This window comes from Aptenodytes patagonicus, chromosome 5 (genome assembly GCF_965638725.1).
Source record: "Aptenodytes patagonicus chromosome 5, bAptPat1.pri.cur, whole genome shotgun sequence".
Lineage (NCBI taxonomy): Eukaryota > Metazoa > Chordata > Aves > Sphenisciformes > Spheniscidae > Aptenodytes > Aptenodytes patagonicus.
This window is the reverse complement of record NC_134953.1, coordinates 52,414,800-52,442,461: the sequence shown is the minus strand read 5'-3', so window position 1 is coordinate 52,442,461 and position 27,662 is coordinate 52,414,800. Positions and strand designations below refer to the sequence as shown.

The window sequence follows — 27,662 nt, the reverse complement described above, 5'->3', positions numbered from 1 at the left end:
GCTTTAGGGCTCTAAGGACACTGCAAAATTATTTGCACCATTTACATTGATCATTGTGTAACTGAGGTAAGGTTAGTAGGTAATGGGAAGCCATTGCACAGAGATGAGCAAAAGAGAGCTATTATTTTGGAAAAGACCAGACAGTGTTTAGAAACATCAGAGGAAGACAAAAGGCTCTGCAGCTATTTTCAGGTGAGTGGATTTATTTGTCCAATTTCTGCAATTGCATTTATCTAAGCATCACCTAAACTTGTCATCTTTTCCATTTAGATTTCCATGCAGTGTCGTGTAACATAGAATACTAATGAATTGTAGATGGCCAAAGTAAAAGTAAAAACATTAGTCAAAACAAAACTCAAACCTTTTCTTGATTGCTTATGGATTTATAAAGCAATAAAACCATATAACATGCACAAAACAAAAGCCTTGTAAAAAAAGGTTTAGAAGAAAAAAGGCCTAGTGAGCAGTTAAAAAAAATAATCCAGTGTTCTTGGTTCTGTTAGTAATTAATGTACACGTTTTGATCAAAAGGAGTTACTGGAATGGGTTCTGAATTATACCTATCAGAAGACTACAGTGCACTTATTAGCATTACAGAGTCTCCCACTTGGAGCAATGCTGAATGGATCCATGTTCCTTACTTAGGCATTTTGCAAGTATTTTACATTTGTACAAATCCATGGTATTAGACCATCCTATAAGCATTAAAGACTTATTCCTTCAAAACTGCCCTGTCTTGGTCTGAAAATCTTTGCCATTACAATAGCAATGTGGTGAGTTCAGAGGCACTTTTTCTCCTTGAGGTCAAGAGATATCATTCCTACATGGCTACAGACGCCCATTACTTACTTGAGATTTGTTCCTTTCAAGAGTTGGGCCTTATTTATTTCCAACTGCAGTCACTAGGAATCTTCCTCCTGATATCCACCCGCATTTCCTCAGAGTACAACAGCAGCTTATTTGCATTTCAGGAGTGGCAAAACCCATTTTAAAGCTTTTCCTACAGGTGCCCTTCCTGAGTTTGATTTTCAGGCACACAGAATTCCTGAACTCCGCTCTGCACCACAAATCATCCTTCAGCTACATCCTGTACTCCTGCATCCCACTCTGCAAAGCCCCTGGCAAAATTCCCACTGAGTTTAATAGTCCTGTCCTATTCCCCCCAATCCCTAACCAAGGTTAATTTCTTTTCTCCAAGTATAAACAGAAATCAGCAGGTAAAAAAGTTTTGTCTAATGTGGCACTAAGGCTGTGGAATTTACTCCCCTGTGAGAATGGCACAATAAAGTCATTTGTTTAAAAGTAAATTGAAAACATTCCAGTCCTCTCAGGCTTACGACTATTAGCTTTAGTTTCTGCACAGCACTGTAGAATGTCTGGCATCAAAGGCACTTTGTACATTGCACTGAACTTGTATTGGACACTGTTAGTGGACTATTAATCACAGTGCACAAAGATCCCATGCAAACACAAAAAAGGACTCATTTTTCACATGTTCAGTATGGACTAGAAAAGGTTAACAGCACAGTTTTCTGGATACTACACATTTTCAGACATGAAGTGTTGACAAGGCATCTGAGAGGGTGCAGATTTTTCAATTGATAATTACATATTCTGCATTAAACAACTCTCATTTGTGCCTAATACTCTCTACAATTAGACAGAAACATACCTCAGCGTAAACTAGCACAATTTAAATTCAGATGCCTACAAATGCATGTAATTCTTCACACCCACACACAGATACCACGCGTGTGTGCAGGGGCAATGGTTATTGGCAAGAAAATCTACAGTGATGTGAACCATGGTTCACAGGAACCACGGTTCACTGGAACCACGAATGACCGTGGTTGGAGAAAGTGAAGGCTTATGCAAAACACGCACTAACAGATCAACTAGCCTGAGGGAACGCAACTGCACGTTTGGAAGCGTTGGAAGAGGAATGGGAACTGAACCAGTATAAAAATGAAAAGCCCCAAAAAGGAAAATCAGTCAGTGGCCAGGCAAGCAGCAAAGGAAGCACGGAGGGAAGATCGTGGTCTGGAATCGCAGGCTGTATTTCGGGGTGCAATTTACTGATAACATCAAAGGAGAAAATGCTGTGCAGCAGGAGCGTGAATTACTGCTTTCAGCTCCTCATGGCTGTCATGGGCAGTTTCTTGTCAGCCAGACCAGAGCAGGGGAAAACCTGAGTCATTGGCCCTGAAACTTGCTATTTGACAAGATGATTTCCATCAGGTTCCTCAGAGCAAAGTATTTTGGCTACCAAGCTTTCACAGACAAAAGTTTTTGCACTCTTGTACCAACTGTCTCAGGTGAAACAAAACTTACTATATCATTATCATTCTTTCCTAACCAGGACAGGAGATCTGAAGGGAAGCAGTGAGGGAATAAATTGCTACCCTCAGAAAAGAAAGATACATTGTGCAGAATCTCCTAAAAGTATCATTGATACACACCCATATCCAGTCATCAGCTCCCAGTAATGCAACAGCTCCTGCTACTGCCCATGGAGTGGGTGCAGAATTGCAGTATGAAGGTATCAGCATGGTACTTGGATCTGTGGAACAGCAAGTGCAGCACCCACGCTCAACAAAATGGGAAGAAAAGCGATGCAAGTACAGGCTTGCTAGTCGAACCATGACTGTATGCAAGGCTTTTGAACATGTTTCTAAAGAAAGACTTCAAATAAAATTAAAAAAAAAAAAAAAAAAAAAAGATAGATAGATGGCAGAGCATGCCAGACTCAATAAGTTAACTGATTTTCTGACTAAGGGAAACTTGACAGATCTTTGGTTCAGCAAAGTGATACCCTTAGGAGACTGGCAATTAAGTTTATAAAGATGAGTATTAATGAAAGAATGGTACAGTAAAAAAAGTGTCTAACATAAATAAATGTTAACATGGGAAGAAGAACTAGCAGTCTTGAAGGATTTCACCATCAAAGTGTCTGATGGATCAGTCTTACAGAAATAAAATAGCGTGAACTTGCCAGATAAATTTGTTTCTGCCCATTAACACAAAATTGTGAGGTACTGTTAACAGAATGGGGGATTGAACAGTGTCCTGGAAGACATGGATAACTTCAAGGACTGAAAAAACAGAAACAAGATAAAATAATAGTTATATGCTGCCAGACTAATGACAGTTGGACCGGGAGCTCATCCGCTAGCAATAACAAAGGAAAAGAAACACCAAACACCTCTAACTAAGCATCAGATAATTCTGAGACACTGGTATAATGTGGCTGTGAAAAGACCAAATGATTTGGTAGTCTCTGTTACGAGCAATGCAGGTTCAATAGAGGGAACACCGTTTTGTACGGTACTGGTGCAATCTTGTCTGGATCACTGATGGAGGAGGCTATGTGCCTTCTGGTGAAAGATAACGCTTTACATTTCCCTTGTTTCCAGGGTTGCTGCACTATTTCCTTAAGAGTCAAATGAAACTGCATGGCCAGAACAAGAGGATTTTATCACAATAGCATTGAAACTGCTTTTCAGCCTCCACAGGGCAGAGCACTGCAGTCTTTGAGAGCCCTAGACAGTTAAATTGAAATAGCTCTGCATCTTATATGAACTATATGGCTCTCTTCCTTCCTCCCCCACAAGGTCCTTGTCTGTGTTCCAAACCATACTCCCCTGCCTCCAAGCTGGAAAGGGCTCTGCATCAGCTCTCCCATTAAGCTGGGGAGTGTATCTGGGAGGAAAGAGCGAAGATATTTGGTTAGTGGTCTCCAAGAACTCCCATGCACACACTGATCGACCCAAAGCTGCTTCTGCTGCTTACTGGGCCTGGGAAAAGAGGAACGTGGCCTTTGGAAAAGACTTTTCTTAAGAAGCCACTGGGCATGGGGACTGTTGTTTGACCACTTTCTTCACTGGGGACTGGAGAATTACTGCATGTTCCACAGGTCTGTGCAGAGCGATTTAGGGAGCATGGTCAGACTAGAGTAGAGAAGCAGTGTAAGGAAACAATTCCTGCCCTTCCAAGCATAATTTTCCCATTCCTGCCTCTGAACTGGAGGATCAGTCCCCTGAATCTTCATCTTATATGGGCTTGTATGTAGGGAGGAGAGGGGCCTGGCCATGAAGAGATCTGAAGGGCAGGACCGCCAAACAGAAACTGTCACGGTCAGTACAGTGAGCTGGTCCCATGGGTTGACTTGTCACCTTCTGTCACCCTTCCAGAAGCCTTCATCCAACTTGGTAAGAGGGCGTGACCCTTGTGTGAGAAAAGCAGGCAGCTGAAAAGGCAGGTGAACAGCTGACTAAAGATCTTGATGCTCCCGTTATCACGTAGGCTGCTGGTTACAGCTTCCATGTAATGGAGAAGGGAAGGAAAAACTTTATCTGAGACCCTAAAATTAACATTTAAATTGATAAAAGCAAGTTGGACTGGACCTTTGGTACTAAGTATCACACCTGAGACAATCACCATGTCAATGAATAGTCTCATCTCACAGAAGGTTGCTTTAGAATTATTGGAGGATCAAATGACACATTTGACGATCTGCTGTTCCAGCTAAATCTCCGTATCCGTCTAGTGAAAACTTCTGGGGTGTTTATCAGAAGGGGAATGGTAGAATGGGGTGAGAAGGAGGTGAACTCTTTAAAATATAATTTATTTTCTGGCTACCTTCCTTTCATAAGGAAAAAAAAAAAAAAAGAGTTCAGCTTAAATTACAGGCATGCAGACAAGCTCTCTCAGCCCCAGAAATTCATCCTACATGTTGATTAATAGTCAAACTATTAGAGATTTAGCATGAAAAATGGGCTAGGCTTCAACTGAAGATTGCCTGTAGCTAATGATGCAGTGGAATGAACATTTTCATTCCAGCTAAACCATTCCTGTTCCTGTAAAAATAAAGAAATCTAATCTTGGGTTATGAAAAAGACTCAAAGAACTCTGCATACTTCTTGGCTTAAAATAATGCCATGCATTTTAACAAATCTGTATATACAGGATACGTTACCTGTGAAGTCACACATACATATAATTACATACACATACAAGCAGAGTATAAACATCTGAAGTGAGGTCAGGGAGCGGAAGAGAAGTTGGTGACCATAACCTTGAATTTCACATGTACAAGCGCATTACAGAGTTACTAGATTTTAACATAGCTACTGTCTCAGGCTAAAAAAATTAAAATGTAATAAAAAAAACACCGCAAGGAAGTGCAGCGGGCTGTATAGCATCTGCCTGGCAAGGCTGCCTGACATAGGCAGGACTTGCCTGGAGATCTCCCTGTGGTTCAGCCCCTGGCGCCATCAGTTGGGCTTGAAATCAAAAGCAGTGGAAGGAGGTAATTAGAAGTGACTCTGCACCACTCCGCTGGCAAAAGACGACTCTGCTGCAGCCACCGAAGGAGGGTGGGAAAGGATTCAGGGGTATGTAAGAGAAGGCGTGTGTCTCTCCAGCTTTAATGATTTCTATTATGGAAACACAGTACTTTACAGATTTTAACCTTTATGCCGCTGAAATCAAGTATCAACTTTTTGTTTTAACTTCAGCACATGCAAACTCCAGTTTGGCTAATGTCAACAGCACATTCTCCCTAAGCCGCAAGTAAGGTGCAGAGTTGAAAAAGCACCACAAGGTAGAAAGCTGAAAAGTGGAATTACACACAAATAGTGATTGCCACCAGCACTTCTGCTGGCTAGACCAGCGATTTTCAAGACTGGAACTCAGAGAGGGTGCAGGGGAAGGCCATGAGGTTCGAACCATCCTGTTGGCTGCAGGAACAACTATTAAAAGAAATTAAGAGAAAAGTCAGACCCCAGAAGGAGCAGAAGACACTGTGTTCCAACTCTAACCAGCTGAAGGAAAGTTTATATAAAAACAATCACTTGGTTAGTGACTCATAAGGAAAAAATCCCTAAGCTTTCTTCAGGGAAACCCCAGTAAATAACATGTCTAAAAACACATGAAGATGGTGTTGTCTGTTCCGTTACGATACTTCGTCCACATGATAAAACCTTTGGCAGCAGAACAACCTACTGAGCACAGTTCTCTTTGGGAAACCCAAAAAACAGTAAGAACTGCCGTGGCTGCTTGCAAAGTCTGCCTCATATTCTAGCTCTTGTATGACATATCTAATGCAAACTGGGAAGAAATGTGAAAAGAATGCTTTTTGTTACAGCATTGGAGAGTGCTTCTCTGTTGACTACATGCAGTCGTACTCTCAAGATATATAAATGCCTGGATTTCAATACATTCTGCATCTTTTATAACTAAACGTTACGGATTCAAATATCCTGCTGTACTACGCCCAAAGAAACTGAATGAAAAGCTCGCTGCATGCACAGCCTCTTTGGAATATGTTATCAGACACACAGCAGGCTGTGCAAGAAACAGTACTCTATCCAAAGAAGGGATGGATATAACTTGCAATGTATAACTTCTTTGGCTAAGAGGGGGTTTTTTCTTTCATTTTCTTTCCTTTTTTTTTTTTTTTTTTTAATTAGCACAACATTTTGGAAGCATGTTGTGTGTTTTTAAGCATATCTTCTAGCAAAGAGACTTTAAACTCAGTAAAGTAAGTTCATAAAAATAAGAGAAATTACAGTGGTTTCCAAACAAATGACCAGATCTGAACACCGTGACGCCTGAACTTGGACTGACTAAAAAACTCTACTGTTGGAGATTCCAGGTAGGAATATTAACAAAAGCATTCTGTGTCAAGCAGAGGGTATGTTCTGTAGCAAAGCCGTTTAGTTTTTGCAGATGTCCAGGACAGAGTGGAAACTTTGTAGCAACTTCTTAGTAATTTTACCTCGCTCTCTAATGAGTTTTTAGCTTGTTAAGTGTGAATGCGGACATTTTAATCTGCACTGGAAACCTCCCCTGCCCAAAGTTACTCCTTTTTATACCGAACATAACGTGTTTTAGTTTATGCTGCTCCCCGTATTTTCAGCTGCTGTAGATCCATAGCAGACTCCAGAAATTTTCCAGGATATAGCCAGAAACTTGTCAAGAAAAAAACTGAAGGTTGGAAGCATTGAAGAGTCATTCCCAAGGGATTGTGGAGTTACCATAGTAAAGCAGTGTTTTTACCAAAATGCTCAGCAACAAAAGAGGTAGCATCACTGATATTTGAACTGTAATTTTCCATTGTCAGTTGGCGGTTGAATTTGGAAGGAACAGGGTATTTGTGACAATCTTTCAGGTATTTGTGACTATCTGTAAACTCTGGTAGATAGCTTAATATTCTTCTATATATAATGAAATATATTTTATAAAAAGCTATGAAAGAGCAGCCTAAAGGCCACCAATACTGAAGAAGCAAGGGCTTCGCACAGAAAAAAAATGCAGCTGCAAGTAAGATATAAGTAACTGCTTTAGAACAGGAGCATCTTTTAGGCCAAGTAAACCATTCCAACATCCAAAATGGAAGATTCAACTAGAAAGAGCATAGGCAGGAATTACTTTGCCTGAAAACCCGGCAATGCACAAAAGAGGAACAGGTCACACTGAGAAGTGCTGCATCCTTTTATCTTTCATGGAATGGCAACATTCCTGAGCCTTACCATAGAAAAGATGTGTATTTAAGTACTCCATTGTAAATTTGAGTTCCCTTGCTTTACTGTCATGTTGCCCATAGACAATTACCTAGGAACCTGGCACAGCTGAGCTTCTGCTTCCAAGGACCCACTGTCTACGAAGGGAGAGTGAAGTAGTCTACAGTCAAGAGATCCAGACTTGGAAGGAATAATCACAGATTATTCTAGACACAGATCCCTAGAAATACATGCAATTCCCTAGTGGGATCCCATCAGAAAAGATCTGAATTTTGATGGGAAAAATGTTGATACTTGTATACACTAAAGGAAACCCATTCAGCGTACCTGAGCAAAGACACCAGGGTTCTTTGAAAACACACACACACTTACTCTGTCTTGGGTAAAATCCTTTGAAACAAAAGGATGGAGAACTTCATATGCATGCTTACATCTAGGCTACTTCGCAAGGATTACTGATTTTAAATCACTTGAACAACTGACCCAACAAAAGCACTTGAGCAAATTTCCAATCATACTTTAAGCTGAGATGCTTCCACCAGGTAAGGACAGACACTCAAATGAACTACTGTCAAATTTTAGAGATGAATTGAAGAGAGTCTGGTAAATAAGCAGAACAGGAGGATTAATCACCACTTGTTCTTAAAAGACAGGCAGAAAGAAATCACTGCATACTCAAAAGACATTGGAGTGAGGTATTGTTAAATAACGAAAGATGAAGACATCTTGTCAAACCCGCTCCAAACCACTCATTATTACTGCCTTCTCAGGCTTGAAGAGAGAACTCCTGTGAAAGAAATCATGCTCCCGCTTTACAGAATTCATTAGTAACAAAATAATCCTAAATCCCATGTCCTCTGCTAGTCAGACCAGTGACAAACAGATAGTTTGCCTCAAGACCCTCTGTTTCCAGAGGCAGTCAATGGCTAGTGACAAACCTTTAACAAAAAACACAGACAGGACACTGTTCCATAATTATCCATCGATTCTCTCATGTCATTCTTTGACTGCAAAGAATGATGTTTTTACTCTAAGTTTGTAAAATGGGATCCTGGTCCACAACTGCAGCTTCTAGACAAATAGTATCTATTCACAATATTAAAAACAGCTGCTGGAAAGGCATCATGCTGTGGCTTACAAAAGAAACTGTACAAATAATATGGAACTAAATAAAAGAAATATGACATGGGGCAGAAATCACAGCCCCAATCAGACAATGCCAGGACTGGTTCTAGGAAAGGAGAACTTTATTTTAACAGAACACCAATCAGACTACAGAAAGCATGGAAAAAAACCAACAGTCCCCTAAAAACATACAGCACTAAGGACAACACACCCACTCACAACGGGTGAAATTCTAACTCTCTGGAAGTTGATAACATTGACTTCACCATGCCCATCTTCCAGCCTTTCCATGACCTAGATTGGTTGCAATTAAACCATTTCTGAGCATATGCATTCACTCATCAGGTTAAGGGGCATTTTCTGCAGAGCAGTATATAACAAAGAGCACAGATAGAGAGTTAATGTTTTCAAACTATTGAAGACAAGTGAAGGACAAGCTTCCTAAAGCAAGAGCCTTGATTTTCACCATACCAAGAGCAACACAGATGGTGTTAAGGACTGCAGACAATGCTGTATTTTGTTCTCACTGTTAGCCTTAGCTCTAACATTTTAATCAGCAGTGAGCCCTTAACCAGACGCCATTGCTCTAGAAGTAAAGGAGCCCTATGAATGAGGGTAAGAATTTACCTTTGCATAGGACATTGATTACTTGTATGTACATACAGAGACATACATTGGCCCACATATAAATATACCAACTCTGGTTCACGTATAATCTCACAGCTCTAGACACTGACACGTTTAAAGCTGCCTGCTGGTGTCATTGTTCATAGAGTCAGACCATTACCTACATCAAAGTCCACAGCTGAGGAACAGCAAGGAACTATGCCCACAGAGCTCCTTGGTGCACAGAGCTGGCATGAAAACTTCACATCTCTTGAGTGTTTGCAGCCACATTTTGGGTCACAGGTGATGTGAATGAGAGGTTGAGCTATTTGAGGATCCCTGACTGTATGCATCTGCAAAAGTGGTTAAAAGGGTGGCCTCTGCCAATTTGTTCACTGCCCTCACAGCAGAGCAAAGGAGAATCTCACTCGCAGTGCTTCTGAGAATTTGCTATCTGAATCAGCCAGATAACCTTTAATAACTATAATTTAGAACTATGGTACAGCAGTTGTTTCCAGACCATGGTCCTGAGCAACTACACACTACTTCTACACAGTGTCTGCAGAACACAGCTAGGGACAACTGGCCTGTGACTAGAAAGGCTTCTATTCATTATATGGAGGTTCCTGCTTCCACTGGAAAATATCTAGGTCTACAAATCAAGCAGTTTTAAACCACCAAACTACAACTGAACACCAAATTACATTGCATAAGACTAATTTTGTTCATGGACTTTATCTTCCATGCTCTGGGTTAGTTTCTTTAGTTGATTTCCCTAAATGCCCTTAGGTATGCTGCCACCCCAACTGTTGAACAGGTCAAGATAATAATGTACAACAAATGTGACTGTAAATTTTGAATATCTTCTATTTAAAGGGTCTGATATGGGCCTGACACCTTGTGTAACATAACAGCTCATGGTAATTTTGTATCTACCCACCACAGAGCTTATACCTACCCAAATAATTTAACATACATTATTTGAACTTAGTAGCACGTTCAATGACATATAATTCTCTCTCTGAATTACAAATAACTTAATTATAAAAGAGAAAAAGCAGAGGTTGAGTTTAAAAGAGAAAGAATGTGAAGGAAACAGAGCAAGACCACTTGTTTCTCAACTGCAGGAACAGGGGGTTTAGGAACAAGGGTATGAAAGTCACTGAAGAATCGCACTGATCAACCACCACAAAATGTCCATAGCCAGCTCTTCCTAGTGGGAAATCCCAATTCTCCAAAATCGGCGCACTCGATATATCAAGTATCATACAATACAACAGAGAAGGACAGGGAAGACATCAGTCAATCAAAGGCCACAATAGATCTCGGAAACAGGTGGGACGGGAGCTGAGGAGTGATCACAGAACAGGAACACATGACATCATGGAAAGAGAGTTATATGAGTGGAGAATGCAGCTCCAGAACAGGGGATTTTACACACAGAACATGGGACTTGAGTCTGACTCGGCATATGGAAAGTAATTATAAACCTATCTTCACAAAAAAAGATAGGTAGGAAAGGTTAAAGAAATCCAGAATGAACTATGTATCAGACTAGACATTGCATATCTTGGGTTTTGTCCAAAACGGAGTCAGGGAAAAGAGCATTCAGTTTCTCCTGATCATCTTGTTTTCCCCTGTAAATGAGAAAAAAGAAGTATCTGGCCGTTCACCAGCTGCCCTCCACCCTCACGTCCAATGACTACATTTCCTGTTACACTGTAAATGCTATGGAAGGGTGAGCCTGCTGACATTTTTGGCAGAAAAAAAACTTCCAAATTTTTATTTACTCCCAATTACTACTCGGGAGTAGGTTTTTGTGCAATTACTGACTTGGAAGACAAGGAAGATATTTTAGGATTGTCCCAAAGTCTTGTGATACTTGTGAGTGCGTTTCCCCTTCTGTTCGGTCCCCCACATGGGTGACCCCATACTGTTGCACTAAAGGGGCAATCAGACCTTCCTGACTGCAGCTATTCTGAGACCTGCAGACACAGGGACTCCAGCTGCAGGTATCAGCCTGAGTCCAAAGGACCTTTGTGGCAGAGGTTGGTGCAGCACGGTCCAGAAGCACCTTCCTCTCCGCCAGCCCACTCTCAGCGCTCGTTGACCAGGGCTGGGAAGGCATCCTTAGAGGCTGGCTGCCTTCACTGCCTTCCCCAGGGCAAATCTCACTTTATGTCCAGAATAAGGCTGACACTCGTGCTCCAAGATCTGAAACTTCACAGCCAGAGAGTTTTCACCTTTCTGTAGAGCTTCAATGAAATCCTTCATCAGAGTGGAAGTGGTGCAGAAATTAGCTGCACCATAAAGAATGAAGAATTAAAAAATATTTTCAATATGCAGATGCCTTGCCAAAAGCACAGTAAAGAGCCCACCATGAATACATTACAGAAATAAAAAATGTTTTCTGATTTCTAAATTTCCTGGAGTTTGCTTAATGTCAGCAGTCCCATTTAATAGCAGAAATGTAAAACCCTGTGACAGCTATTGAACCCCCGACCCCTGATAGGCAGTTACCAGCTTTGCCGGGACTGGTTTTGAAATCATTCAGTCCGTTAGCCTGCATCTTGTTACAGTCAGTGCAACTGATGCAATACTATGAATCTTTCCCCTGTACATTTTTAACTCTCTCGTACCAGCAATTATTTTACTCTTACAAGAATATAAACCAGGGCTGCTCTGTTTCTCAGGGAACATTGGGGGAACAAGGTTGCATCTAGTTTTTTTTTGAACTAGTAAATATTTAGGAGACCAAGAAGATAGTTTTTTATCTGAAACATGTTTTCACAGCCTTGAAACAATGAGGCAGCAAGAAAGGGACTGAAAAACAGTCTGCCATTTCGTTTCCTCCCTGTATTTTAGACTGCTTTTGACCCAGCCTGCATGTGCATGCACACTCACTCGCTTGGTCTGCTCCTTTGCACCGTGACTTCATTGTAAAATTCAATTCATCTGTTCAAAGCAATGACTGAAACACTGTCTATAAAATTATGGCATTTTTCCACTTAAAAAAAATAATTTAACACTTCTTCATTTAAAAGTTATTTTTAAGCCTAGTTGGCCTGAAGCCAATTTTAGTCATAACTGAAGTGGATTCTTCTTTTCCTAGAATTCAATGCCTTCCTTTTCTTAAATATATTAGTTTAAAAAGAAAAAAAAAAGAAAAAAAAAGTAAAACCAGTAAATGCACACTTCTGCCTACACCGTTTTACCTTCTGACATACCAGCACAGTTTGCTTTTCAACTTACTGCTATGCAACAAACCCAAATGAGTCTTTACTTTTTCTAATTTAGGAACTTAGCTTGAACATGGACTTCAGCAATCCCAGAGCAGAACCACTTACTTTCAGTTTGAATCTGGCTGGGGCACTCGTAGAGCATCACCACAGCTAGTAACTGGCTGAGTCAGAGTTTATGTCTGGGAGGTAATTAAAGACCCTTCAGAAACATGGCTGAATTTGAAAAAGAAAGCATCAGAGCCTTATTACAATGCAAAGATACATATGGCTTCTGGCACTATATCTGCATTTACATGTCAATAGCCAAGCATGAAATAGATAACTAAGAAAGCTGTTGTCATATACGTAGGTAGAACGAGTATCCTGACTTCAATAAGTTCCCATTTTCCAGGACTGTCTCAGAAGACAGTAGGACATCTGGTCGTCTTAATGAAGTAGCTGATCTGGAATCTCGGTTTAGTAAAACTACCCCCCTCCCCCCACTCAAAAAAGAAAAAAAAAAAAAGAAAGAAAAAAAGAAAGACTTGAATCTAAGCAATTAATATGTCACCAAGAGGTATTTTAAGGAATAACATGCAAGCCGACCTGGCAGGGAGAGTATGTTCCTTCTCCTTTCGAAGGGAATTCTGTTTTTCCCAAGAGAAAATTCAAACTAAATTACACTAACTGACTGTACATTCAGTGAATGTTCACATGCGCAGTATTATCTGCACTATGACAACTCCACTAACTGCGATGCGAATGTAGGATTGATATATTTCAGTTCTACGTGTTTTGTAAAGGGTATCAGCAAGCACAGTAATGCAAAATAATTAGAAGATAAGAACTCTGTAGTCACTTTATCCACAAAAATTAATTTAATCAGATTTTTATTTTCAAAGTTGAATTTTCTCAAGCCTGAGCTCAGCATTAAAGTGTTTGATCCTTCAAATTAAGCAGAAATGATTGGCTAACTCAGGGCTGAAGGAAAGGTGAATTTTTTTTATATTAGTAAGTGCCACTTTGGGTTTTTTGAGGTTTTTTTTTTTGTTGCTGTTTTACTGCTTGAGTACTTAGAGATTTGGAATCAAAATTTCATAAGAACACAGCATCTATCTAATCTTTTAACCTAACAATGTTCGAAGCATACTGAAGATGGACTTCATGAGAATGTTACAGGTTTTGGTGTTGTTTTCAAACAGCAGGCTCTGGAGGGCTATTTTGGGGGGATTTTTTTTTTGTTTTTTTAAATGAGGGTGCTGAAGATGCACAGGGGAGGAAGCAAATTCAGTGGTGGATTACAACACTCAGAAGCAATCAGCTCCTCTGTCTTCAGTACCTGGACTGAAGCTACAATGCTCTGCGCAATTCTGCACAATGCTCCACTCTTCCTCTGGAGTTCAGTTTTAATATTAGTAAGATGTGGCTTGCCAACATGTGCTTGCTGAATGAGGTAGGTCTCCATTACCTCATTCTACACGACCCATTTACAGATTTTATCTAACAAAGCTTTTGAAGATATATTTATCTTTAACCACGTGAGAAATCTCACTTACATTAATGATTGTGCAATAATAAAAAGTAAAAATAAAAATGATTAGTAGTCCGCTGACGATTATAAACCCTCTTCACTTCACTTCCCCCCCTTTTTCTTAGGAACTCATTACTCCGACGTTTATTTTTACTTTTGTAAATGTAAGAGTGCAAAGCTAAATGCAGAGGTATAAAAGCAGCCACAATCTGAATGGGTGGGTGGGTACGGGATCTTTACATATGTACATATGACATGATCCACAGTATGAATGCCACACCGGGCAGCACTAGTAGGAGGGTTACAGCTCTGCTAGCTACCCAGTAAATCTGTATCAGGATAGTAAGGAAGGATTATGCAGCTTTGCAGCATAAAGCTGCATAAGAAGCTTTGAGAAACCATCATCATCCTCAATCTGCCATTCTTCACTTCCCCGACCCCTTCTCAGAAACTTTTGTCACCTCGCAGGTTTACCCATTTCATTTTCCATGCCACTAAGTGCAGAAATCTCAAGATGTTTGTGGGGCTTTAGCCCCTGCAGGCAGCTGCAGATTATTTCTGTCTAATTGGGATAATGTAACCTCCAGAATCCAGCATGAATGACCTGTATGAAAGAGAATAGCGGGGACACAGATGAGGATACAAGAATCCTTACAAGGAACAGGGTCCAAGAGAAAGATCAGGATGGTTTTCTGGATTCTTGCAGATTTCTTTTGGAGTTACCTTCTGGCTGACAGCCCAGGCCAGCAGGAAAACGTTTCTGAACCTACAGCAAGAATTGCCCTTTACTCAGTGTGAAAGGAGAGCTAACAGCTCCACCAATCCTCACATCTCACAGGTTTCTCCTATACTTGCTTATGGGTATCCTGCCTTATGCTAGCAACTAACTCTATGTCAGATTCTACTGGTCCTGACCTCCCTGGGGTGCCCCATAGCTCAGGTCTCTGGAGAACAAAGCTGGTCCATGCAATTCCTGACCTCCAGACTCTGTTTCTGCCAGCCCCAAGAGCTCTTTGGTGCCCCATCTATCATCATTTCCTTTGACAGAGCATCTACAGTCTAACCTCTCTCCTCTGGAGATCAGATCAGCATCCACTGCAGCAGCAAAGCCTTAAGTCAGCATATCGTAAAGAATCATTATAAACATTACCTTGACATTTTAGTGTACACAGTTAACATTTACATTTCACACCACCTCCTATGTAAAGTCCCTCTCTCCATGCCGTTAATACACCACTTCTCTTAACCCCTCCGCACCCAACACTAAGAGCCCCTTTTCTCAGACAGGCCAACAAAACAGAAGATTTTCGGTGCTTCTGAGCCCAGCTACTATGGAGACAGAAGTCATCAAAAACTGGTTAAAACCACAAAAATTAAAAGCAGACAAAATTCCCCAACCTTCAGAACATTTTAAACCCACCTGGGTCTTTCCCAAATACCCCAGAAATGCTTCAAGCTCACAAAGAGATGCTACAGGCAATATTTCAGGGGCTACTTTCAACATTTGCTCTGAAGCATCTTTTGATGCTCCAGATACATCTTCCTAAGGGTTAATATACCAAAACAGGAAGGGGGGGAAAAAGCAAAGCACAAAAGCTGTATAACTTCTTTCCATGGTATGACAAACTCTCTCTGCATCATATTCCAAAGTGTAAGATGTGCAATTTCCATTCTTAAGCTCAGTAAAAATGGCATAAAAAAGTGCTAACCCTGGGAACTGCTTGATTATTAGTTTATCAGACCAACATCAGCAAAACTGTCTTTTTATGTGCTGCTTACTTTCAAAAAAACCTACCATGCATATTTCAGTTCTCCCTCTCCACACCCCACACCCTTCTGCTGCTGTCCAGCTGGAACACATCAAGGGTCTAGAAGCCAAGTCAAATGTTGACCCCACCCTCCTCCATCCATTTTAAGGCACCTTCAAAGCCAGTACACTGATCTAGTTCAGCTTAGCCAACAACGCCAGCAAATCTGTTATTTAAGACTTTAGTGCTGGGTTTTTATAACTGCCCATTAATACAAGCTTTGATGTATGGTCAAAAAAGCCAGCTGTAATGAGTTTCATCAGACTGTAGTAACCTTTCCTCAAAAGGTCTTTATTACTATACCTTCATAATCTTTGGTCCCAATATTGTTTTATAGTATTCTTACTGAACTGCCTTAAAAAAAACCACTCAGCAACACTTAACACATCTCCTTCCCCAAAATTAAAACAGAGCCATTAATAGTTTTCTAGAATACACTTTTGCACCCACATTTTTAAGAGGAGTTTGCTGTTAAGAACATGCAGGCAATACCTGTGTGAACCAAAAGAGAAACCAATTTTCCTGACAAAACCCTTCAGACAGGATACAAAAGGATTTTGTAAAAGGACAAACAACTTACTCTGTTGTTCCCCTTTGCAGGATGCAGCAAGGAGGAAAGAGGGAAGAAAAAGAAATATTAGATACATTTATTTTACATGCATTCAGTCTAACTTGTACAGTTCTGGAAACAGCTCAAACCAAATGAGGAACTGACTCAAAGAACATTCACTGAATCCTTTAGTTAGACAGCTTCCAGGGGAGCACAGGACGTTCGCAAAGGATTTAATATGTTCAGCAAAGTTGTAAATTCACACTGTTTTTCAAAATTTCCTCTCTACACAAACATTCTGATTCCACTTCTGCTTCCTTCAGTGTAAATCAGGAGCAGCTCCTGGGAAGTCAGTGGACACTAACACAAGGGAGAAAATGAGGCCTGAAATGATCTAGGGATGGGACGGAAGCCAGAGGGATTTTCATGTGTTGGTAATACTGAACTTCCAGTACGCAAAGCAACCCACTAAACATGTCTGCTCACCTTTGCATGACAGCCACTCCCTACGACATGCCAATGAATGGAAAGTTTCACGATCCAATGCTTTTTAAAAAGCAAATATTGAACTTTTAGATTAGTAATAAAAATAAGGAAGAGATGGCATAAGGGGAGAGGGGAAAAGGAATGGATGGTACTAGCAAGGTAAAGTGTGCAGAGCAAGTTACGACAAACATCTGTGCTATCATTTTTTTTTAATTGTGAGTTTTGCCATGAGTTGGCATGAACAGTGTATATTACACAGTGGGAAGTCAGCCAAAATAAACACCAGCCTACAGTTGAGGAATATAGTCTGGAAGGGTTAGTCACAAAGTTGTAGTCATTTTTTAAAAAAGGAGGGTTTTGGATGCATCAGTCCAGAAACCCAGCAGTAAAGTCAGCTGGTAAATGGATATCCCGTTTCAAAGTGAATTGGCCACAGTGTGATTTATATCAAGCAAGCTGACTTGCATATGGGTTGGAAAAATAAAAACACTGATTCATTGCTATCTGGGTGGCTGTCAAAGCCCACGTCCTGACAAAAGCACATGTCCTGGGGGAAAGAGGTGACTTGGCAAACTGCAAAAGAATTTGGGGGCTCATAGAGCAACACTGAAGGGTGATTAAAGATAGTTAACAAGAGAGTGAATGTATGAACGTGAGTGTGCATCCCCATGTGCAGAGGGCCAGGGAAGGCAGGCAAAACAAAGCGAGGAAATGGAGGAATGGAGTGATATCTGGCCTTTAATTTTTAATATATTCATGAGATTTGTTTAGGCAAAAAGAAAAATTAAAAATCAACAACCTTGGACTTAGCTTACAGGATTAAATTAGTAATAGAGACTTCATATCAGTGGCAGTAAGTACTAAGCCCCATTACCACTGTAATCACACAATTTTAAGTAGCACTACAAAAAAAAACAACAGAAGAATTAATATTCTTAGTTGAGACATTTACCCCTGGTGAGAATTCAGAACAAATCTCTTTAATTCAGCGACAAATTCCTACTTTTCCTGCCAGCAGAAGGAACCCAGCTAGGCGCAACTGCGTTGGGTTTTACATCGGCAACCTTGTACGCGAGCAGCAGAACTATTAATGAAAGCACACAGCTTAGCTTTCAAATTCCAGGCTGCGCACACTGCTCTGGCAGTTACAGAAAGCAGGCCAGCTTCACCACTGCAATATTCCAGGTTTACAGCACTATTAATCTATTTTTCATTTCTAAGCAGCAATTTTTCTACTTCTGGTGCCAAAGCCTTGGATACTCAAAGTTACCAGCTGTGACTCGCACATGAAAAAGAGCGAGAAGGTCAGTTTGTGAAGGGGCTTGGGTACCTCTTTGCCTTTTTACTCTGGGATCGCAAAGCTGTGGGGAAGCACTGAAGTAAACGCAAGTTGCTGTCATTTCCTGGCAGTCTCTCTTACATAAAAACACGGTCTCTAAATCTTTGAAGGAGAATAAAAGACTGGGGGGGTGTCTCTAAAACCATTTTATATTGTCAGAGGAAGGTGTGAAACTGAGGAGTATGCACAGGATTTTAAATGCTGCTGATTTTTATTTAAGCTCCACTGGAGCTTCTAAGGTACCCTGGGCCTTGGAGCTTTTGCTTTGCAAAATTCAAAACTTTAACAGTAGACTTGCAGTCCACATTTGGACCTCTAGTCCTGTAGGAACAAAGTGCTTTGCAAGACTAGAGTAGCATCAAGTGTCTTTCCTGAACAGCTTGATAGACTACTGGGTGAATTTCAAGCTACAGGGGTTTGGAACAATAATATTCACTCTTTTTGTAATGTAAAGATAATTCCAGGTCCAAGGAGAACTGAATTTTGACTCCCTTCTACATTTGTCTTTCAAGGAAGTCTCTCATCTTGTGCCTTTCAAGGAAGTCTCTCATCTTGTGCCTTTCAAGGAAGTCTCTCATCTTACATCTAAGACTCCTTTGACAGACCAACTTTAAACAAAAACAAGAATTCTTTATAAACATATTTTGAATACAAAATATTTTTAGGGGGAAGGGAGAGACAGGAAGACAGAAGAGAAGTTTAGAAATCCAACTAGTCTGTCTTGTTTAAAGACAAAGTAACATATATGAATATGATAAACGTCACAGAATACAAGATTAAACCAGAGGCAGCAACAGGCTTTTTGACATCATTATTAAAACCTGAGCAAGGAAAAAAAAAACAAAACCAAACCAAAAACCCAACAGTATTTTGTTCCTAGTAATTAATTAGGTAACCTCCCATAACTAATCCTTGTAAAATGACTTCTGATGGTCTTAGGTAGGAAGTGATCTACTGGGACCGGCAACATACTGAAGAGTCACAATTTTTTTTTTTTTTTTTTTAAACGAAGGTAAAGTCTCAGATACTCGGTAGGTCTCCTGCTAAACTTCTATTTGATCTATTCTTAAAAAATCATCATCATTATCATAATCACTGTTTATTCCTATAATAATTGGAGAATCCAGCAGTTCAAGGATTCTCCCATTTATCTGTTGATGGTAGCCTTGAAACTTGGTATGAAGAGAGGAAGCTGAGGGTTGTTTGCATAAATAGTAGCCGGAGGAGATGCAGGCAGAATTATACTGGAAGCCATGGAGGTATCACAAGTATAAGGGAAATATGAGGAAGAGAAAGATGAAGAGACTGAAGACAGCACAAGACCCTGGACTCAAGGGACGTGGCCTTCCCATGGAAAACAAGCAGGAAGACGAACAAATTCCATCAAAATCAAAGCATCATTTCTCAGAACAGATCTTCCGCTGAAGGAATTTAGCGACCAGCAGACTTACTGAAGAAAGGTGAACCATGCATTAAAGAAACTTTCAAAAGCTCAAATGACAGGTATTTTTGCTAGTCAGCCTTCTCTCTGGATACATCTCCTCAAACCTTCACTTGATATTACATATCAAAATAACTAAGTCCAAAAAATATGAAATGGTAGTTGGGCAAATTCCATTTCCCAACTTTCTGTCTTTTCTGTTAAATTAATAGAGGCTTTTCTACTGTATCCTGTTCAATTTGCTCCACATGATGATTAGTTGAATAAAACTGCCTTTGGAAAGGTTTAGCATGTGTTTTATACACAAAAAACATGCAGTGAATCGGTAAAATAAATATACATGATTGTCTGGAATGCTTCTGCCAGTTCTGTAATACAGAGCTTGAGGGAATAAACTCTTCAAAGCACATCTTTACCTTAGAAGACATTAACAGAAACAACGAAGCTCAGGAAACCCCAAATTGCTCAATGCTTTTACTACACAAATCCAATTAATAACGTTTTGGAAGGTTTGGTTTGTGTTGTTTTTGTTTTTAATATTGAGGTTTGACACACAAATTGATCTTAAAATATTTCATTATGAGTATTTCAAAATTGCCACAGAAGAGTGCAATGAAAAGGCTACCATTTCTTGAGATATCTCTGCAGACATTGTGTTTTCCCAGATGATATGATTGTTTTTTCTGACTCAAACATAGCAGCTACTGGAAAACTAGTGAGCTGTTTAACTTACCGAGGATTTATCAGGATAGACACCGGCTCGTAGCAGAGATGCCTTCCAGCTATCCACCTCCTCTTGGGAGTCGCAGGCTAGCTCAAGGAAACGGTAATCCTTGTAAACGTTCCTAGAACAAAGAGCACCATATTGTAAAACTAGCATTTTACTACTCTGTGTCATGCACACAGCATTTTAAATTAAAAATCCTTTCGGATCAGCAATTACTTGGTAATTGTTTTGGCCAACAGAGTTTATGGGACAGGTGCTTGTTTAATAATTACATGGAGTACTTAAAAATATCTTAGACTGCTACAGCACAGCTCTGGAAATAATAATCATCTGAAAGCACCGTGAAACTACTTAAAATCAATTTTCCAGCTTTTGCCAAAATGGAGCACTTCTAGGAAAAAAAGGCTGGTGTGATGCAGAGGACAAACACGTAAGACATGCCAACAAAACTGCATGTCTTGTGACTGCTGCTGTAAGCAATAAATATCAAAATAATTAACGATGCAACTTTTTCCCATGTTAAATCCTTTCAGTGCATTACATACCCTTTTTAGCTTTTAGACATCATCAGTAAAAGAGGAAAAAAACCAATGACAATCAGATATTTTAAACAAACAAAACAAACTTCTGATGTCTGCCGTCGTAGTAAGAAAACCGGGATATGTTTTAATAACACCTCTTGCAGGTAATTCATATAATTAGATAAATATAGGGAATCACTTAATGGAAGAAAAGAGAAAGGAGGAAAAATACATAATATGTAGGAAGGTGGTACTTGTAAATTCTCCAATAAACAGAACAGATTTTCCCCTTACGGTTTAGCCATTAGTTTCCAAATTCAAATTCTATGTACAGACCAGATCGCTGTAAATTTGTCAGCCAACAGTCTTTTTAGGAAAGGTGACAAGCTTAACTGACAAAGGTTAGGAAACCACCTTCTGCTAGATCTTAACAGTTGCACAAGAATCAATCTTCCATCGCAACCAGACTGTTTCTTTCCTTAGCAAGCTATGGAGAAGGGGGAGTGGGGGTGGGGAGGGAGGTTGATGGAGATTATTTCACTTTCAAAGACAGCAATGACAAGGGGTCCTTTGGTTTCATCATGCAACTACAGAGGTCATTTCTGCCACATATTTTGAGGGGGAAAAAAAATGAATACAATATGGAACCAGGAAATAAAGCTATTATCATCACTGCCTAGACAAATTTCTTTAGCATTCAGGGACTGGTGGGATTTCACCATCACACTGCCGGAATACAACCGACTTGATGTAATTCCCACTCACAGAAGTGCTTCTCACTTTCCAACAATGTCACCAGACAGCTCCTAGCCTTGCTTTTTAGGGGTAGTCTTAGGAAGCAGATAAAAAACAGGCAGAAAAATTGTAATTGAACAGTAAGTGTTCATGCCCGAGCATGAAGCAGCCATGACACCTAATCATTAAATTATCAGCCGTGAAACCACAGTATGGCAACCAGAGTATACCCACCTCTGAATAGAGGGAAATCAGGTATTTTTAGCAGGCTTATAGATTGCATTCAAAACTGCAAAGAATAAAGGACATACTCAGATTTCCTTACGTTAGTGACATAATTCTCACCAATTTCAGCGGCTACATCTGAGCAGCCAGGCAGGCGTGCTCAGCACCGGGCTTGCACTACTCCTCGAGCATCCGGATCGGAGATGCCACTGGAGTGTGCTTCAGTGCCGCTCAGGGCAGCACACCCCCATTTCCCTCCCAGAGAAACCAGCCCGCAAAGGGACAAAGAGACACTAAAAGGTCAAAGAGACACTGAAGGGTCAGATCCTATAGTTTAGGCAAAGCCACTGACAGTATGAACGATTGAAAGCTCTGTGGATTTTTTTATTGATTAGAAATGTAAAGTTAAACCTTTTTCTTCCCTGACTCCAAATGTATTAATCCTGCCTTAAGGCAAATAATAGCCTGGATGATCTCCTCAGATGCCGTTCTCTTGAACTGATGACAAAACACTTGAATTTTATTCAATTTGCAATATTGTGGAACTCCAAGTCAACATTTACTGAACAAAACAAAGAACTCAATAAAAATAAAAAGAGAAGTAAAATGAAATCTCCAGAGAAAAAAATGCTTTAATTTATTGTTAGGAGAAACTTTTACTGAGATTAGTTTTTTGGCTAAGTTCACTAAGCAGCTATAACTTTGAAGAAATAGGAAGCTGAAATGGTAAAAGGGTACTCTCAGAAAAGATGACTAAAAATAACAATAGAGCAAATAAAGGCTGTAAAACACAGCGATAGGGAAGTTCCAAAAATACTTATCTGCAAGAGCAAAACAACATGACACCACCTTGTGAAAACATTTTTTCAGGACTGTCATGTTATATATTAAACTTTTTGGCATTTAGTGACTTGCTACATCAAGCGTAGCTGTAGGAAAAGGGATTTTAGCCAACCGCTTTGAACAGATGGGAGCTGGCAGTCCTGCATTCCTATCTCTGTATCAAGACTTTTCCTAGGTCTAGGGACACCTTATGGCCCAGTGACTGATGTCTCCGGCTCTCTGAGGCCCCTCTCCCTATAGTATCTGAGAGGTCCACCATTTTAGTGTAGCTAATCTTACGCCACCACCACCAGAAAGGAACACAGGTTTCAGCTTCACAGCATAAATGAGGAACTGAAGGACATAAACACTGAGCCAGAACTCATAGGAAGCTTACAGTAGGGTAGGTAAATGGATGCTTGCCTCCCAAATCAGCTTCCTTGCTACTAGACCTCCTTTGCCTTCCAGAAAGGCTGACAGGCACAGGAACTTTTCAAAGGAAAAAAAGCCAAAGTAACTTCTGAAAAGAGCGTGTCCTTTTTCTGTTACTAGTGGAATCTTACAAAAACACATTAACATGTTTTACCCATTAGGAATCCACTGGTGTCTCATGGAAAGCTCTAAAAGTGTTCTTGAAAACAATTCAGATTTTCTGTTTTGTTCTCTCTTCCACTTTTTAAAATTGCTGAAGATATCAGCACAGAAACAGTTACTACTCAGTCCTCACCTACTCACTCCATATGGAATACAGTGAGGTCATGTTCTCATTGTCATCTCTATAGCAGCTAAATGGGATGTTATACATCAAAGAGAATGATATAATACAGGATACCAAGAAGCAAAAAAGATGAACTCTCAATAGTACAAATCTTGTTGATATTCAGGCATCTTTAAATCTAAGGGACCGTAGAAACAAAACAGATACAATAAATGGGAACATGCCTAGAAGGACAATTTGTGTGCAAAATTTCCCTTGAATATTTAACATTTTTTAAACGTGAACACACAAACAGGGAAGCTGTGTGCAAATACCACATCTACCTGTGCTGGTTCGTCCTGTAGAGTCTCATCATTGTGATTTAATATCCTGCATAGTACATGAAAACATAGCGGCATTACTGGAAAGTAACATAACGCTACTTTTTTTCCCCAGAGTAAAAAATACAAAATATTACCATTTGTTATCTGCAGGTTTTATTATACTCCAAATAAATAAACTAACCTCAAGAACGGCATTCCAGAAAACCACAATATGATTGCTTCTGGAGATGACCAGACAATTGGACTAAAAGCGTCACTTCCGATTCCGGAATGGTTCCACACTCAGGACATAGTTTTTCTAGACCAGGCCCATTACTTGAAAGTCCAGCAGACATCTAGCTGTGAGTTTGCTTACCCAACAACTTCTTCACTTTACTATTATCTTTGTTCCAGCACACTGGATTCCTTTACCCCATATATTTTCAGGGCCCAAAGTGAACTTTCTAATGCAGAAATTATGTTTACATTGTCCATAGGCGTTTCATTAACCCCTCCCATCACAGAATAATCCTAACATGAAAATGCAGGAATAGAGTAATGTATTTGAAAGCGTACAAGAGGAAACAGAGAAGTGCCAAATAAGTCTGAAGATTGAGCCCGGCTGTGAGTTACTGAGATTCCTGTCCCACTAGTCCTGAAGCCTGGGCTGTCAACATTGCATAGGGAAGGTTTGATTACCTATAAAACAGCAGAACTATACAATCCAGGACCGACAGGTGAATAACACACAACTGAAAATCACAAATAACGAACTTTCTAGTTGCTTGCCACAGTGGAGGCAATACCAATAGGTTTCCCTCTACAGTGGCAGCACATAAAAACTGCTCGCCATCTGAGAAAACTCAACTGTTAGACCTCAAGATGTATAGTATCTCTTGCAATTTCTTAATACTAAGATAAGGTTGAATATTTATCTCCAACAAACCTAGAAAGACTTAAGGGCAACCACTGTAGACACATTACAAACCCAGTTAATATGCATGCATATGTATTAATGCATATCCACATATTAACCATGAGCATATACAGCTTTTAGACTGAGTTGGATCTGGAACATTTCAGTAGACAAAGATATACTGTATGTGCATGTGATTTTTTTTATATATATATATATATATAAAATACAAACCAAGATTAAATGAAGATGCATTAACTCTTGCCAATATGGGAGGAGACAGAACAGCAATTACAGAGCAAGAATATTAGTGAAATTTTTAGAATTGTGCCTATAAGCCACTTTAGTCCTGCAAAGAACATAAAACCATATTTAACTGAAGCAGTTGCGCTGAAGCGAGTGAAGCTAGTCACAGACTGAAAGATAAATGAATATCTTCTTTTACAGAGATTTCAGACAACTGTGCTTATCATCCAAATGTTTGGGGTTTTTTGTAAACTTCTGGTCTTTTTATTAGGATGCAAGCAGAATTAAAATGAACATTAAAAATCTGGAACCAAATGCAAATCAGCCCAATTTTATTCCATGAAAAACACAAAAGATTCAATTCTTAGATATTTCTTATTTGATTGAAAATGGAATCGTACAGAATATGGGTTTCATAGTCACCTACAATGAAAAAGGGAGAAAATAACAGAATCCAGATACTCCAAATATACATGCACAATTGGGAAAGATAATCTTGGATGAAACTCCACTGTATGTTCTCTACTTATTCAACCTGCAAATCCACTGTACACATGCTGCTTATTCAACCTTAGTCTTAGTCTACCATTTTAGACACCTGTAGTTCCACAATGGGTGCTCTGAATATATGCACTATTTTTCATACAAGAAAGCTCTACTAGAAGCTCTGCAAATCATATATTTTAAAGAAACAAAAATGACCATCTGCTCTGAGTTAACAGCAATGACTAACATTTTCTATCAAGGCGTGCCATTTCAGATCAGTCCAATGTGAATGCTAATTAAAATTAATTACATGTGTCTCTGAAGATTTTTTCTTAGTATCCAGAAAAGCCAAAGAGACAACCTCCGAGACAATGTCATAAAGTAATACCACTTAAGGATTTTACCACCTAACTCATGGAAGTGGTCTCCCAGAAGTATAGGGATCTTTTCAAGTTCACATGCACAAATACACACAGACAAACACACAATTTTAAGGTGAAAATGAACAGAAGATGTGCTGATCAGTACATAGCCAAGCCTGGACAATGAAGTATCTAAAGTTCTATATGTAATCCAGAACAGAAATGCAGCCAAAACTAACATCATATAGGCCAAAATCAGCAGTAGTAACAGCAACTGGCACTAAAATATTCCGTAACTCCCTGTTGAAGAAGGTTTGATCCTTTTCGTGGTGAGGGATGGAAGCGTGTTTTGGAACCTGCCTTGGGGCCACACAGACGCAAGAGCTGCTCACAGCTGTCAGAGCCCCATCACGCATGGAGGGAGCACATCTTCTGCTCCAGTCCTGTGCTTCTCTGGATGGGGCAGTGGGGACCAGACCTTGCTGGGTCACAGCGAGCAGGCAAGGTGAAGCTGTCCTGCAGGCTGAGTCAAGTTTACCAGCCATGACTTGGCCCATGCTTAAAAACACCCATGTCTCTGGTAGGTGTCACTAACATTTCAGATGCCACACGATCACTTAGGGAATTTTCTTGAAGTACAGTGTAACTATCATATTTAAGGTATGGGTTTGGCATTGCTGTTTCTTTCCCCGAGAACCCCTTTTTGCTCTGTAATACCAGTTTTAAACCTCAGTACCTGCACCACCTATCCACCATACTATGTTTTATTTATCATACAAAGAATTCTTGTTAATAATGACAAAAAGGAAATACTCCAGAAAAAACCCAACCTTTTTTTCTTTTTTCTTTTTTTTTTTAATATGGAATGGACTTGGGGGCTAAAGGCTAGTTATTCCTTGGGTTTGTATGTTTTTCCTATTCTTAAATATTATACTCACAAGCATCTTATAAGTTTGTTTACAAACATTAGCAGCTTTTTTCCTAGATTAAATTTGTGGGGTTTTTTAATTAAATAGATTCTCATTCTTCCATTTCTAACAGAAAGGGCTCTGAATAGCTTACAGTCCAGCTCTTCCTGGGGCTTAGCTGAGTAATTCAAAAACAGTAACTAAACATACATCTCATCTTAGGCTTTCTCCTTTAGCCTGGCTTCCATCCAACACCTCCTCTGACCCGGTCTCCTTTCACTAGTTCCCTTTATTTTGGCTCTTGCCCAATTTCCCTTATATATGGATAGCAGTTAACCAGTTGCTGTCCATAAGAAGAAATTGAGTACTTAAAGCTCTAGTGCATTTGGAGTCCCAGAGAAGACTTGTGCTCAGTTCCCTTCTAGACCAACGCTCAGCCAACAACACGCACCCAAAATAAAAACTGTCATACTTTTCACTGAGTAGACATAGCATACTTTCCTGGGTCCTACTAGACAACGCAGTTTCTTGTGCAATATGATTCCTGACAGTCAGAGTGTACGCAGGACCTGGTAGCTAAAATTTATCATCTGGCAGTTCTATTTCCAGTCCTATTGTGTGCCCTCAAGCTGCCTCCGTCAGCTCCCATGGAGGGATGGTAGGTTCTGTCACACTGCTTCATGATTATTGAGGAGCATTTAGCTCTCAGGAACCTATTCTTGTGAAGGCAAACAGGAACAGTTCTGTGCTTTGAATTTGCTCCTCACATCACCCTATCATACAGAACCATAGAGGTGAGGAAAGCAACACTGTTACTCAGTTTCATCTGGGTCCTGGTTGGGCAGGAAAGTAAAAGACAGAGAGACTTGGTGGCATCTTCCTCTGCAAGGAAGGGAGAATTTCACACACTGGTTCTGCTTCTTTGGCTCCAAGGAAAGGAATGAGTCTGAAGAGGAACAGAGCTTCCTACATAAGAAAGACTACTGATAAGGGACTCTCCACCAGGTAACTCTTCCTCATTGTATGGTTGCTACTCTCAGTATTGGTAGGAAAGGCCTGAAAAT

At 40.0% G+C, this 27,662-nt stretch overlaps 1 protein-coding gene across 6 annotated transcripts in view; it reads right to left on the bottom strand.

Annotated features, from left to right (window-relative positions):
- DNM3 (dynamin 3) overlaps positions 1-27,662 on the bottom strand; it is a 181,285-nt gene that overhangs the window by 35,411 nt on the left and 118,212 nt on the right. For 3 of the 6 annotated variants that reach the window (XM_076339776.1, XM_076339777.1, XM_076339780.1), the window contains 2 exons: positions 20,364-20,475; positions 16,395-16,406 (listed from right to left, as the gene is read on the bottom strand). In XM_076339776.1, coding sequence (XP_076195891.1) covers positions 16,395-16,406; positions 20,364-20,475 — 124 coding nt within the window. The remainder of the gene's footprint in view (positions 1-16,394; positions 16,407-20,363; positions 20,476-27,662) is intronic. The other 3 variants (XM_076339778.1, XM_076339779.1, XM_076339781.1) reach the window with 1 other exon arrangement.